Raw genomic sequence first — 16,563 nt, forward strand, 5'->3', positions numbered from 1 at the left:
CTGCGCAAAGCCTCCTGGGAGTGGTGGTTCGACTGTGTCGTATACCTGCTTTCTTTGCGGGCGGAGAAACTACAACTCCCAGAGCGACCCGGAAGCAGCCCGCGCAGAAAAACGGTTGTTGCCGCTTTGGCCGAGGTCCGGGCCTGAACTTGGAAAATGCTGCTGACGCCCCAGGAAAGGTCCTCCTCAAAGAAGAGGATGGGGCTGAATCGCTGGAAACAACTCACAAAGAAGCCGAATCCCAAGGTGATCCTAATCGCGAGCTTTGGGGGGCGGGGACCTACCCAAGACGCTGCCCAGTCCCGAAGCCACGGGCAGCACCTACTGTCCTCCCTCCCGCTTCCCCACCCGGCTGTCTTACCTGACACGCCCCTGCCTTGACCGCCCGGGAGACAGCATTGACTCGAGTGAAGTGCTTCTCGGAGCTTTCTGGGGTCTGGGCACCTTACGGCTTTGGTGGGCAGCATCGTGGAAGAACTGTTTTCATCTAACGCTCCTGTCAAACAAGAGAGGTCTGCTTAATGCCTATCTGAGTGAAGGGAATTTGCGACCTCGCTTCCCCGCACCGCCAATTTTAGGAAACTTCCCGCACATGTCTTTCTTTTCTTTTCTCTTCTCTTTTCTTTTTCCTTCCTTCTTTCCTTCCTCTCTTTTTTTCTTTCTCTCTTTCTTTCTCTCTCTCCCTCTTTCTCTCCCTTTCTCCCTCCCTTCCTTTCCTTTTCTTCCTTTCTTTCATGTTTTGCAATCTCGGGGAACTGATCTTTATTGAATGGGGGAGGGGGAGATCTTCACATTAAATGCTCTGCCTGTGTTCCTACCCTTCCGGTTTTACATAAAGTATCTAAAATGAACTCAGGTATGCAAGTGAATATTGAATATAGCAATACTTGATTCACATGGGAATTTCTAAATTTAACCAGCATTCAAAAAATAGATCCTCTTCATATCTGTTACCCCTTTTGATGCATTAGCACCTGAGGACAAGAAAAAAACCTGATAACCCCATTTTAAACTTGAAACATATGTGACATGTGCAAAGTCAGTCACACGGTATGTGCTTTCCACAAGCTACCTTTTTAACAGTCACAAAAATAAATGCTTTAAATGTAAGAGTACTAAAATGGAGAGGCTTCTCAGCTTTCAACTCCAGAGCAGTTTCACCAGCTGTTTTCACCCTTACATTACACTTTCCAAAAAAATATTCTGTAGATGTATGGCCTTTGTGAGGGCCCCAGGCAATTGTTCTTGTAGTTTATTCTAAATTTACCCACTAACTATGCTGTGGACATACTGCACTTGGTAATTATTTTGCCCCAGATACTGGAGGGTGCAGACTGGAGCATTCGAGACTTGGAAACTGAGGCTGCTCCTACTGCAAAGCATCAGTTGCATAATAGATTGGATCCGAAATAGGTTATGGATAGATATAGACTTGATAATGAAAGGTTAAAATTTGGGACCATTTCTTAGGACTCCAAAAGGAAAAATTTTTGCTGCTAGTGCTCATTGTTACTGCCTAGAGGATGAAAAGGTAAAAACACAGAGCTCCTTGAAGTTCAGTTGTGTTTTAATAGGATCAGCTCTTTGTTGCAGTGACAAAATGATTCAGCAGGACAACTGCATTAATTAGTTACCCGTAAGGAGCTTTGAAGGGGGAGTGTTAAGTAAATGAAGGAGTATTATAGTTTACCCACCTCCATGTGTCCGTATGCTAGTTTAGATATCTCCTTATTTTTAAAACCCACCTAATTTTTAGCAAAGCAAATACCTCTATTTGTTAAGTGAAGATCGAAGGGAATTCTGCTATCTTCTGGCAGTTAGAGTGAAGAAAGGAGATGTCCTAATAATCTGATTTCTAATTTCAGATTAATATCTGACTGATCTGGGTGGAAATTTACTTGTCTTCCACCTCATTTTCTGCTTTGTAAAACAGAAGTCAGATTGATTAACCCTCACCCCACCCCCCAGTTCTTACTGAACCAAACGATATCCCTGACCTAGGTAAAATAAGAAAGCCTCTTGCTCCAGGCTTCTCAGAAGATTAGTTGGATAATTTGGCTAATTAATCAGTGCCTGTTTGGCTAATTAATCAGGGTTTGTATGATTTTTAAAATCATTTTTATGGTTTTTATATCTAGCATTTTTATATCGTGGCTCTTAACCCTGGGGAGCTTTAAAAAAATGCTGTTGCCTGGGTCCTATCCCAGACCAATTAAATCCGAATCTCAGGGTGGGCCTAGACAAGAAATAAAAAGTCAGACAATGTCCCAGAGAAGGCTTCATGTTGTAGTTAATAATTACATCAATTATTGCTAATCAATGCTGAACTTTCCAATGAAATTCTTTGGGGAAATGATAAAGGACACTTTTCCATATGCTTAGAAGGATAGCTTAAAATGGCAAAGATGATAAAGATATCACTGTATATTAATATTCTGTGTATATTATCCACACAGCTTGCTTTTGACCCTGACAATGTAGAACCCTGGATTAAGGTAAGAATATTTGAAAATTAAAACAGAGAATTGAGAGTCAGCCATATTCAGATTGAAAAGAAATGCTAATAGGTCTCCACTTTGCAGATATTTTGCTATTTTTATTCCCATGTAACTATGTATTTGCCTTAATTTTATACTTTTTAGTATTTTTTCATTATTCTGTTGCTTCTTATGAAAGCATTTAAGTATGAATGACAAGAAAACAGGTGTGTAGACATGCTCTTTTAAATGCCATGAGTATCACATGAAGAGGATTAAAGGAACAGGGAAGGAGAAGCCTTAGGAAAGGATGTGGTGGCCTACCTCAGATGTTGGAATGACTGTACTGTAGTTACATTGACATAGGGAACCAATGGGTAAAAGCTGCATGTGGATTACAAGGAAGAATTTTCTAATGACTAGAGGGATCTAGAAATGGAGAGGACATTCCCATAAAGAGATGTGTTTTCTATTGCTGGAGATATTCAAGTGGACTCTAAATGGTCACTTAATGTCAGGCTAATGAAGAATATATTTGAGCATTCAGTAAAGGGTGGGGGCAGGATTGGCTTAGATTTAGGTAATCTATGAGCTCTCTTCCAGGACTAAGATCTACATTTTTGAGTCCAAGTATGATTTAAGTTGAAAGTGCCCATGAAACCATTTCAGGTGTGTGCCTCTGAGTGTCAATTTGGCAACTTTCCATACCTGATCATTGTGTACCACATATTTCAAAATCATGCAGCATTTTCCCAGGAAAATATCCTTTTGACTGACAGTATTTTGGAGAGTTATTACTTATCTAAATTGATATCCATCATGAGCACCAAGCCAGATAGAACCTGGGCCAGATGTAATAATTTTTAACCATTTATTCATTCAGCTGGTATTTATTAAGTGCTTACTGAGTAATAGCCCACTAGGGGCAGCAGAGCTAAAACAAGCCACAGGGCAGGGAAAATTCCTGACTTCCCAGAGTTTATAGTCCAGTAAGGCATAAACAATTTATGTAAAGCTGCTGGGAGAATTAGAGATGTAATTGAAGCACGTGATGGGAGGCACTAATCTAGATGGAGCCAGGGATGGCTTCCTGGCTACTGCAGAAGGCCTCACTTAGAAGACAACCACTAAAATGGATCTACCATCATGGAAGCTAGGCTCTGAGAAGACCACTCCTCAATATTTAGTAAATCTAGCTTGCATGTCAGTGTTGAGAGTGTCTGTGCCAAGCTCCTGCAGGGCTTAGTTGCACAGCTCGTTACCATCTCTTCCAGCGGAGAAGATTTAACTAAAACAGGAGGATAAAATTCTGCTCTAACTTGTCTATACCATTTTCCTCTTTCATATAGTTTTCAGCCAGCTTGACTCAGATTTTTATCATTTCTTTTATCATACCTCTAAAACTTCTGCAGTAGCTCTTTCTCCATTATGCCCTCAAATCTCCCATCTTGAAAAAAAATCGATAAGTCCTTATTTGACCCAGCAGTCCTTTCTGATTGCTGAATGATTTCTTTTTCTTATCCAATGTCTTTGGATGTATAACCTGGATTCCTTTACCTTTGTATTTTTATTGTCCTTTTGTGTCCACAATTATTTTCCTATAGTTTTGATTTCTCACCATTCCAGAGAAACGTGTTATGAATGACTTCTTGACCAAATCCAGTAGTCTCTTGATAGTCCTCAAACTTCTTCAAGTTACATTTGATATAATTATCACTTTTTTATTCTAGAAATCTCTCCATTATCTTTTTTAACACTGTTTTCTCCTGATTCTCCTACTACCTCTCTGTTCACTTCTCTGTTTTCTTTTCTGGTTTTTCTTCCTAATATATCCCAACTCTGGGTGCACCCTAAACAGTTAAGACCTCTGAACCTAAGACTTCCAAATCCACTCAAGTGGACCACCCTCTCAAAATCAGCTGATACCTTGTTATGTGGAAGGAGAGGGGAGTGTGTGGAAAGGGTGTGGAGGATAGTGAAAGTTGAGAAAGGCCTCTCTTCAGAACAGAAAAGGAAGATTGCCCAGTAGCACTGAAGACCTGGCTGAAGCAGGTAACCATAATTTTTCATGGTCCCCAAAATTGGTAGATTGGATTGATCCATGCTTGGAGGTTTTCATCAGAAAGGGAAAGCAACAGGAGTTTGAGGATAATGTAAGGTAGTAGTTGCATATTCACACTGAATAGGAAAGGAAGGAGATCCTTTAAAGGACTCATCGGTCAGAAGAGGGAGGCATACAGTAACTGGAAGACTTGGGTTGATCCAACATCAATGTTGTGGGAGTAGGGAGAATAAAACAGGGAGATAGATAGGAGGTTGATGTTGGAGAGGGTGTTATCAGAGTTTGGTTTGAGCTATGGAGAATGCTGTGAACCATGCTGTGTGACATGGTTCAGGGTGACCATGTCAGTGGGTTGCTGAAGTGGAATTGAGGGGAAAGCAGTTGGAATACAGAAGATCAGGCTGACATGTTGGTGAGTCATCCTCAAAGATATTGAAGTCACTTAGAATCAGGCAGATGCTTGGGTAAAACTGTGAGTCCTGTAGCAGCTCACCCAAAATGCAACAGTCCACAGTGATACGTGATTCATCCTCATCCTGATTAGATAGACTGACTCATCTTACTCCAGTGTGTTCTGTGACTTAATTGAGCTTTCTAAACATGTTCATCAAGTCAGTTCTTTGCTCTTGAACCTTCAGTGATTCTGTGTGGTGTCAGATGAAACTTTGTAAATTCCAGACGGGCATTTAAGGCCTTCTGTGAATCAACCTGTAATATCAAGTTACCTGTAGCAGCCCCTATAGTGATACTCTGTGAGACTCCTATCAGGCTAATCTTCTCCTCCATCATACAGCAGTTCCCACTGCTTTGACTTATGCTTATCCTTCAGCCTGGAATACCTATCCTCTCTGAGAGGACAATCCAGACCCTTCCCTTACAGCTCAACTTGAGATGCCCCTCAGTGAATGAATCCTCCTCACCCACGTCAACCACATAATCCCATCATCTAATACTCTTTTCCTTGGAATTATTTTGGTAGGTACACATTGTCAAACATTTGCTTTTATACAAAGTGGTTACAAAATAATTGGGCACTTTCATAAATATATTAATATTACAGCACTATTATATATGAACATACAGGGTGTGTTCAAGAAACTTAGGTTCGGCCAGGGGCGGTGGCTCACGCCTATAATCCTAGCACTCTGGGAGGCCGAGGCGGGTGGATCGCTCGAGGTCAGGAGTTCGAGACCAGCCTGAGCAAGGGCAAGACCCCGTCTCTACTAAAAATAGAAAGAAATTATCTGGCCAACTAAAAATATATATAGAAAAAATTAGCCGGGCATGGTGGCGCATGCCTGTAGTCCCAGCTCCTTGGGAGGCTGAGGCAGGAGGATCGCTTAAGCCCAGGAGTTTGAGGTTGCTGTGAGCTAGGCTGACGCCACGGCACTCACTCTAGCCAGGCAACAGAGCGAGACTCTGTCTCAGAAAAAAAAAAAAAAAACAACTCAAGTTCATATCCCCTGGTTTTGAGGAAATGAAGGGTTACATTGTAACTTCAGTTTCTGTCATCCATGGTGACAGGCTACAAAGGATCTGGAGTGGACCATGAAATTGATGTGTGCTATGGGACACAAGCAGCACATACTGAGCGTGTATAAGATCATGGGAATAACTGAGATAGTTCCTTTACAAATTACATGCCTATATATAACATAGTTACTGAGCAATACACTTTTGAAGGTGTTCAGTTCTTTTTAAATCCCCCTGCATTGCTTTAGAACTGTTCTTGAGTTGTTTATTGCACACATGACATATGGAACCAAATATAAAAAAAGTGAACTTTTTAAGAACAGAAACTTTTACTTGTGTTTCCTCTTAATGTGTATAACAATGCTGGAACAGAGCTAGCCTTCAATCAGGACTTACTGAAAGAATAAGTTGTTAAATTGACACAATGTTTTATTGAAATATAGAATAGACCTCTCTGGTCTCTTACATATTTATTTTGGAAAAAATGGTAAGGATGTAATATTTTAAGACAAAGAAATATAGTGATTATTTATAATCCTTAGTATCATCTAGTAGTTCCCCCCATCTTCATTTTATTTATTTATTTATTTATTTGAGACAGAGTCTCACTCTTTCGCCTGGGCTAGAGTGCAGTGTCATCATCGTAGCTCACTGCAACCTCAAATTCATCAGCTCAAGTGTTCCTCCTGCCTGAGTCTCCCGAGTAGCTAGGACTATAGACATGCACTACCATGCCCAGCTAATTTTTTCTATTTTTAGTAGAGATGGTGTCTCACTCTTGCTTGTGCTGGTCTCGAACTCCTGATCTCAGGTGATCCTCCTTCCTTGACTTCCCAGAGTGCTAGGATTACAGGTGTGAACCACCACACCTGGCCCAAATCTTCATTTTAAATGATGTCCCAAACTCTTGCCTTGTTAAAGCCAGACATTTCTCTTTACTCCCTTATTTGTCAGTGCTGGACTCTATCCTGCTTTATCCTTCGATCTTCTTCCTCTTATCTCCCAAGCTCTCTACCCTCTTCTGTTAAGAACCTGCATAAATTCCAACTCAGATAGGATGACACATCATACATAATTATTTCTTTCACTCATAGCCTGAGGAACTAAGTCTACATATCTGTTTTTGTTATTTATTTTTTGTTTGTGGGTGTTAGTTTAAAAAATTAAAGTTGATCAATTTATTTGTGTATTATTTACATATATGTGTATATATGTGGTATATGTAAAATTCATCTTGCTGTCTTAGAATTTAAGAACCTAAATGAAAGACTATGTGTCAACCAACCATAAATCCAATAAATGTCATATACCACCAATATAAATTTGGTCATATCAGACAGAGACTATGAGAAATAATATAGGAAAACAGGTCTCTGCAGAGTGACCTCATAAGGAGTAAATGATATTTTTCTTGACTCTAATAACATCATGTTTTCTTCTGGTTCATATCTTTTCCTGTGTATTATATTTTCTACATCTTTTTCAAATTACCCTTGACTTTTCAACTTTATTCCTCTGTTTCTGTCTGACTTAAACCTAATATATGAAACCCATGAGCACTTGGACAGTAAAGCCCATGGCAACTTTTGGCAGAGATACTACCAGTCTTTCCACAAAGGGCAAAAGAAAAAGTCATTTTCCAAATAGATCAGGTAACAATATAAATACAGGAAAGTATACCTTTTTTGAATATGTTTCATTTATTTATTCTTTTAAGATTTATTGGGCACCTGTTAAGTGCCTAGCACTGTCATAGATACTAGGAGTTCAATTGTGGAGAAGACAACAATCCTTGCTAACATTCTACTTGAGGGAGACAATAAATGATAAAATATAGGGTGATAAGTGCTATAGAGAAAGAGCAGAGAAGGAGGAGAAGGTGAGCCATAGGAGAGTGGTTACAGTTTCACATGGGGTAGTCAGAAAAGGCCTTACCGAGAAAGTGACATTTGAGCAAAGAGTTGAGGAAGTGACGGATTCACATGGATACCTGTGGGCAGCAGTTCCAGCAGAGGGGAAGTAAGGGCAAAGGCCCTGCAGCACACACTTGGCATATTTGAGGACGAACAAATGAGGAGGTCAGTGTGGCTGAAGTAGAGTGAGCAAAGGGACAAACAGCAGGCGAGGAGGTTGGATAGCTCACAAAGGGCCTGGTGGCATAGGACCTTGAAGCACATTGTAAGGACTTTGACTTTTGTTCTGATTGAAATCGGGAGCCACTGAAGCATTTTGAGTGGAATTATAAAATGATATGGCTTCCATTTTAAAGAAATCTCACTGCTATGGTGAGAGGCCATGCCAGAAAACCTGTTGAGGAAATTGTGCTTTGGACCAAAGTGATAGCAGTGGAGGTGATGGGAAGGGGTCAGATTCTGTATATATTTTGAAGGTAGAGTCAACAGAGTTCCTGACAGATTGTATGTGGGGTGAGGGAGAGAGATTGGATTTAAAATAAAATATCCAGGTCTCAGGATCCCATTACAAATGCCCTAAACAAAAGTTATCTAAAGTTTAAATAACCTTTTGTTCAAATATAAACATTGTGAATACCTATTAGAACTTGGTAAAACTCTGCAAGTAATTTAATATTATATATGAAACCAAAAAATTATTTGGAGTGGATATTTAAACCTCAAAGTTCCTTCAAAAATGGAGAAATGAAAGAATCTTAGTAGTTGGTAGAAAATCAGATTCTTGAATAGGATAAATTCTCTAATCCTGAAGAAAGTCATCATCATCTTAATGGATTTTCTTCTGTTATACTGAAGAGAGTGGAAAAAGCCTCAGAACTTACAGTTTTGAACAGATTTCCTGCCAGAAATTCAGATTTACCTGGAAGACTTTGGAGCCAAATCAGAGATTTGGAAACATCTGAACAAATAGAAGATCATGATGAAGTCTATGCAGAAGGTGAGAGAATGTATTTTTTGCTGTGATGTTAACAATTCTTAAAGCATAACTCTTAATGCATTTCAAAGTAGGGAATGGAAGCTTTTTTAAAATCTTGTTCTTAATTTTCTTTTCTTTCTACTGCCCTGAAGCTAATTTACTCTGAAATTAACTCTAATATTATAAGTAAGGCTATATTTAAGGCCCATTTTATTTCCTGAAATAGAACCACAACCAGGGACAGTTTGAGGTAACTAGTTAATTGGTGAGTAAGATATTAGTCCTGTGGCATAGATGGTGGCATGTTAATTTTATCTGGTATTATACAGATACTTTGACCACAGGTGATGAATCAATTTTGTTCCTGATGAAGAGGTACTAAAACCAGTCTAACCTCCCTATCTCTCAAAAGCATTTATTCTTCTGGAATTCAGTGTATTAGTTACTGATCCCCTGAGGAACTCTGCCATTTAGGGATTGAGGGGATCAGGAGGTACCAGCAAAGGAGACTGAGAAGGGGAGGCCACTGAGGTAGGAGGAAAGTCAGAAGGTGGTGTCCTGCAAGCCAGCTTCCTTTTGGATTATATATATATGTCTCCCATTATTCCTTTTATTTATTCAACACATATATTCTTAATTCTTACTCTGTGTCAGGTACAATTTTAGACATTGGAAGTACTGGTCATGAATGAGAGAGGCAAAGCCCTTGCTTTCATGAAGTATACATTCTAGAGTGGAAATAAAGAAAATTGAAAACAAATTATGAGGTAGTGATATGTCATTCAAGTTTGAACCTGAATAACAGTGAGGCAGCTGACCAGTGGTGGTAGAGAGCATTTTAGGCAGAGGGAAAGGTGGTGTCAAGAACTAATGTACAGACAAGCCTGGTGTGCTTGAGGAACTGGAGGAAGACCCATGTGACTGGACCTTCCCAGTAGAGATGAGCTTGCACAGTGAGCGGAAGACACGTCACATAGGGCCTTTGCAGGCCTGGGGAAAGAATTTAGATTTTACTTTGAGTATGATAGGATGGCATCAAAGGGTTTTAAGCAGATGTGTAATATTAATAGGACAATTTTTTAAATATATGAAGAACAGATTATAGGGAAGAAAAAGAGGGAACGGGGCAACCATGGGAAGGCTATTGCAGTAGTCTGGGTGAGCAGTAATGGCTGTTGGTCTCAAGTGGTTGGCAATACTGGAGATAGAGGAATGAAATTGATTCTGAAATTGGCTGGGCTGATCTTGCCCACCCTACCTCCCACCCTACCAATAGGGATAGACAATATACTTTGCCCACTAAGGGTTCTGAGAAGTCCTGCAGTTAAAAAGAAATGTTTACTTACCCCATTTCCCAAGCTTCCTAGACCATGAACCTCTTTTTATCCTGAAATACCTATGAATATCCTGAGAGACTAGTGATCCATATTAGAAAGTGCTAGTGTATGGATAGAAAATGGTTTGCAAAGATTTATATCATTTTTTCTCCTCTCATAACTATATTAATATTCTACAAGGGCTAGTGTTCTGAGGAATGTACTTTGAAAAACTGCTTTAAGATAGCTTGTATACTTCTCTTATCCAATGTGAGGTGTTTCTACAGTTTAACCCTCCAAGGGAAGTTTCCTTTGTTTTGGGGAAACATTTTACAGTAAATCCCCATTTACTAATGATCGGCACTTAGTAGGTCTGAATTTTTTTTACATATAAATTATTATACACATAAATGTCTGAATTATTGTGTACAAGGATTAATCAATAAATCTTTGCTCCCTCTCTCCACCTTCCTCTGAAAGCCAATTGTGTATATACTTTTTACATTTAGTTTCTATTACTCTGATTATTTTTTTCTTATTTATTTTAAATGCCTCTTGGAATCATTAGATATAAATAGCCCATTCCCTAAGAGCTGTCCAATAATGATAACTATGATGAAGGTAATGCTAAAACAGATGTTTTTCTTCTTTGAAATCCCGATGTCCCACTCATAAGAGCTGTTTCATAGTGATAGCAATGAAGGTCATGTTAAAGTGGGCATTTTCCTCCATACCTATATAATTTAAGAAAAATTTCTCAGTATTATTAAGAAAGAAATCCACGTGGGAGCTGAAAGATGGCGGAGTGGTGGTGACCTCCTGGATTCGTGCTCCCGGAGAGGAAGGCATGGATCTCAGTCTGCCACAATGCTAGAGGATCCCTCCCCCGCAAGAACAGTGGTGTGAATCCACGGAGAATCAGCGTGGGACACAGAAGCAAGAAAAGACTGAGGTGATCAGGAAATCAGATCGTGAAAATCTGGAGAGTGCGGGACAGACAATAGAGAGGGGAGCGTGGGATGGCTGTACCCGCCTCACCCTCGAGTGAGGGGGGTTCAGCCCCACAGGAAAGCGGCTTGTTTCCCCACCGACCTCCACTCCCACTCAATTAGGGATCTGCCTGAAGCCAGTGTAGAATCACCCCAGGAGAAGTGGGACTCTGTGGAGAGGAGACAATAGCGGGAGGCATTTTGGACTCTGGAGCTCTGTGGGCGGACTGCAACCAGCGGGAGAGGGTTTGCGCTAGGCTGCAGCAAAAGACATCTGGAGGACACAGAACTGTCTTCCTTATACGGGCAGCTGAATTCCCTCAATCTCCAGCTCCTCCGGCCCCTGCTGGACCCTGAACATTCGCCCCCAGTGCCAGCGACTGGCAGGCAGGCAGCTGCCATTGTCAGGGTCCACAGCCTAGCTGCTGCGGAGCGATGGGGAACCGGGCAGCTCCATCCCCTAGTCCGTGGTCCCCCACTAGGAGCTCCGCCTTTGCGTGAACACTGAGGGCTTCCCCAGTCGCGAGGGAGCGGACCTTGCGGACATTGGGGCGGGGTGGATCATCGCCCCCGGGAGCTGCAGCAGCTGGGGCGCAGGGCTAATGAGGGCACCCCCGCTCTCCCTAGCCACTGTCTTTCATGCAGAGAGAGGCAGAAACCACCTTGGGAGAGGAAGAGGCAAGGAAAAAGTCGCTTTCCGTCTGCAATTAAATCAGCCCAGTGACGGGACTCTCAAACTGGTTTCGGGCCAAATTAATTCTCTGGGGCTGGACCCAACAGGAGCAGCCCCCCAGCTGAGGTAGCAAAATCCTGAACAACACGTGAAGGGCTCCCCCTAGTGACAGAGGAGGCAGCTTACCTGGGCTGCTGCACAGCTCAAGATCAGCGAGCACGGCGTGCCTCTGTCCAGCCTAAAGCTAGCTGAAAGAAGGGACCTAAGGATTGATCCAGATGGGAAGGCCTCAGCGAAAGAACTCTGGGAGTATAAAGAATCAAGCTGAAACCTTGCCTTTGAAGAGGATTACTAGTTCTCCACCAATTGACACAAACCAAACTTGAAATAGCAATATGTCACAGGAAGAATTTCAAACATGGATCATAAATAAGCTGAATATTATGCAAGAAAAAATGGATAACCAACACAAAGATACCACAAAAATGATCCAGGGCTTGGAAGAAAAATTCACTAAAGAAATTGAATTATTGAAGAAAAATCAAACTGAACTCTTGGAAATGAATAATTTATTCAGGGAGCTACGAAACACAGTGGAAAGTCTCAAGAGCAGAGTAGATCAAACAGAAGAAAGAATCTCAGAGATTGAAGATAACACTTTCCAATTAAATAAGTCAGTCACAGAGATGGAGCAAAGAAATAAGAGAAAAGACCAGAGTCTACAAGAAATGTGGGATTATGTGAAGAAGCCTAATGTGAGAGTTATCGGCATTCCTGAGGGTGAAGAAGACGATAAGCAAGGGTTGGATAAGCTATTTGAAGACATAATTGAGGAAAATTTCCCAAGCCTTGCCAAAACTCTAGATACACAGGTTCAAGAAGCTCAAAGAACCCCTGGGAGATTCATACCAAATAGGAAGACACCACGTCATGCAGTTATCAGACTGACCAAAATTTCCACTAAAGAGGCCATTCTACGAGCTGTTGGGAGAAAGAAACAAGTTACATACAAAGGAAAATCCATCCGAATTACGCCAAATTTCTCAACTGAAACCTTACAAGCAAGAAGAGACTGGGGCCCCATTCTCACTCTTCTGAAACAAAATAATGCCCAACCTAGAATCTTATACCCAGCTAAGCTTAGCTTTATATATGAAGGTGAAATTAAGACATTCTCAGATAAACAAAAACTCAGAGAATTCACCAAGACAAGACCAGCTCTCCAAGAAGTACTCAAAACAGGGCTACACACGGACCAGCAAAAGAAAGACCCACGAATATAAAACTACTCAAGAGAAGATAAAAACTCAGTTATCACGATGGCTCAAGTGAGAAAACAGAATAATGAAATTCAACCCAACATGAGGAACAGAAATCAGTCTCACTTATCAATTCTCTCATTAAATGTGAATGGATTGAATTCCCCACTCAAGAAACATAGACTGGCCCAATGGTTAAAAAAATACAAGCCAAGTATCTGCTGTCTTCAGGAAACTCATCTAACCTGCAAGGATGCATTTAGACTGAAAATAAAAGGGTGGAAATCGATATTTCAAGCAAATGGAAGCCAAAAGAAAGCTGGCGTGATGGTTTTAATCTCCGATAACATAGTTTTTAAATCAATAAAAGTAATGAAAGACAAAGATGGTTACTCTATACTGGTGAAGGGTACAATTCAACAAGAAGACATAACTATACTTAATATATATGCACCCAACTTAGGTGCACCCAGATTCATAAAGCAAACCCTACTTGATTTGAACAAAATGATAGATAACAGCACTTTAATAGTTGGAGACTTTAACACGCTGCTGACAGTACAGGACAGGTCCTCCAAACAAAAAATAAACAAAGAAATAATGGACTTAAATAGAATGCTAGAACAAATGGGCCTGACTGACATCTACAGGACATTGTACCCAAAATCCACTGAATATACTTTCTTCTCATCAGCCCATGGGGCATTCTCCAAGATTGACCATATCCTAGGACATAAAGCATGTCTTAAAAAATTTAAAAAAATAGAAATTATACCATGCATCTTCTCAGATCACAGCAGAATAAAAGTGATAATGAACCTTAACAGAAATTCTCATTCCTACTCAAAGTCATGGAAGCTAAACAACCTTCTCCTGAATGATTATTTTATAAATGAAGAAATCAAGATGGAAATCAAAAGATTCTTTGAATTAAAGGACAATGGAGACACAACTTATCAAAATCTGTGGGACACAGCTAAAGCAGTCCTGAGAGGAAAATTTATTTCTATAAATGCCTATATCAAAAAGACAGAAAACTTACAAATAGACAATCTAATGAATAGACTCAAAGAGCTGGGGAAGGAAGAACAGACTGACCCCAAACCCAGCAGAAGGAGAGAAATTGTTAAGATCAAATCAGAACTGAATGAAAAGGACAACAAACAAACCATAAGGGAGATTAATAAAACAAAAAGTTGGTTCTTTGAAAACATAAACAAGATTGACACACCTCTGGCTAGGCTACCCAAGAGCAGAAAAGAAAAAAACTCTAATAACCTCCATCAGGAACATGAAAGGAGAAATCACAACCAATGCCACAGAGATACATGACATCATCTATGAATTTTACAAAAATCTTTATGCACACAAATTGGAAAATGAGGAGGAAGTGGACCAATTTTTAGAAACACACAGCCTTCCCAGGCTCAACCAGGAAGAAATAGAATTCCTGAATAGACCAATATCTAGATCTGAAATCGAAACAGCAATAAAAAACCTTCCCAAAAAGAAAAGCCCTGGACCAGATGGGTTCACACCTGAATTTTACCATGCCTACAAAGAAGAACTGGTGCCCATCCTACATAAACTATTCTCCAATATCGAGAAGGATGGAATTCTCCCCAACACATTTTACCAAGCCAACATAATTTTAATACCCAAACCAGGAAAGGATGCAACAAAAAAAGAAAACTACAGACCAATATCCCTTATGAACATAGATGTAAAAATTCTCAATAAAATCCCAGCAAATCGAATCCAAGTGCTTATCAAAAAAATAATCCATCACGACCAAGTGAGCTTCATCGCAGAGATGCAGGGATGGTTTAACATACGCAAATCTATAAATGTAATTCACCACATAAATAGAAGCAAAAATAAAGATCATATGATCCTCTCAATAGATGCAGAAAAAGCATTTGACAAAATTCAACACCCTTTTATGATAAGAACACTTAACAAAACAGGCATAGACGGGGCCTATCTAAAAATGATACAAGCCATATATGACAAACCCTCAGCCACCATCATACTGAGTGGGGAAAAATTGAAAGCACTCCCACTTCGAACTGGAACCAGACAAGGCTGCCCACTGTCCCCATTACTTTTCAACATAGTATTGGAAGTCCTTGCGAGAGCTATCAGGCAAGAGAGCAGAATCAAGGGAGTCCAAATAGGGAAAGAAGAGATCAAACTTTCGCTCTTTGCTGATGATATGATGTTATATCTAGAAAACCCCAAGGATTCAACCAAGAGACTCCTGGAATTGATCAATGAATTCAGTAGAGTCTCGGGATACAAAATCAATACACAAATCAGAGGCATTCATATATGCCAATAACAGTCAAACGGAGAACGAAATTAAGAACTCAATACCCTTCAAAATAGCAACAAAGAAAATAAAATACCTAGGAATATATTTAACTAAGGAGGTAAAGGACCTCTATAGGGAGAGCTACAAAACACTGAGGAAGGAAATTGCAGAGCATGTAAATAGGGGGAAAACCATACCATGCTCGTGGATCGGAAGAATCAACATTGTTAAAATGACTATACTGCCCAAAGTTATCTACAGATTCAATGCAATCCATATTAAATTACCAACATCATTTTTCACAGATATAGAAAGAATAATTTTACGCTTTGTGTGGAACCAGAGAAGACCCCATTTAGCAAAAGCAATTTTAAGCAACAAAAACAAAATGGGAGGTATTAATTTGCCAGACTTCAAACTATACTACAAAGCTGTGATTATTAAAACTGCTTGGTATTGGCACAAGTGCAGGGACACAGACCAATGGAACAGAACAGAAAATCCAAATATAAAATCATCCTCATATAGCCATCTAATCTTTGACAAAGCAGACAAAAACATACTCTGGGGAAAATATTCCTTATTTAATAAATGGTGCTGGGAAAACTGGATAGCCACATGTAGAAGACTAAAACAGGACCCACAGCTTTCACCTCTCACAAAAATCAAATCACTGTGGATAACAGACTTAAATCTTAGGTGGGAAACCATTAGAATTATAGAAGAAAATGTAGGAAAGACTCTTACAGACATTGGTCTAGGCAAAGAATTTATGAAGAAAACCCCTAAGGCAATCACAGCAACAACAAAAATAAACGAATGGGACCTGATTAAATTAAAAAGCTTCTGCACAGCCAAAGAAACAGTCACGAAAATAAACAGACAGCCTACAGAATGGGAAAAAATTTTCGCATACTACACGTCAGATAAAGGACTGATAACAAGAATCTATTTAGAACTCAGGAAAATCAGCAAGAAAAAATCAAACAACCCTATCAAAAAGTAGCCAAAGGACATGAATAGAAATTTTTCAAAAGAAGATATAAGAATGGCTAACAAACATATGAAAAAATGCTCAACATCCCTAATCATCAGGGAAATGCAAATCAAA

At 40.0% G+C, this 16,563-nt stretch overlaps 1 protein-coding gene across 1 annotated transcript in view; it reads left to right on the forward strand.

Moving 5' to 3' along the window:
• Positions 1 to 83: 83 nt before the first annotated feature.
• CCDC191 (coiled-coil domain containing 191) overlaps positions 84 to 16,563 on the forward strand; it is a 96,799-nt gene continuing 80,319 nt past the window's right edge. Inside the window, exons 1-3 of the mRNA XM_045540241.1 lie at positions 84 to 246; positions 2,457 to 2,495; positions 8,781 to 8,922. Of these exons, the coding sequence (XP_045396197.1) occupies positions 157 to 246; positions 2,457 to 2,495; positions 8,781 to 8,922 (271 nt within the window). The 5' untranslated portion in view covers positions 84 to 156. The remainder of the gene's footprint in view (positions 247 to 2,456; positions 2,496 to 8,780; positions 8,923 to 16,563) is intronic.

The sequence above is a fragment of the Lemur catta genome, chromosome 1 (genome assembly GCF_020740605.2).
Source record: "Lemur catta isolate mLemCat1 chromosome 1, mLemCat1.pri, whole genome shotgun sequence".
NCBI classification, from domain to species: domain Eukaryota; kingdom Metazoa; phylum Chordata; class Mammalia; order Primates; family Lemuridae; genus Lemur; species Lemur catta.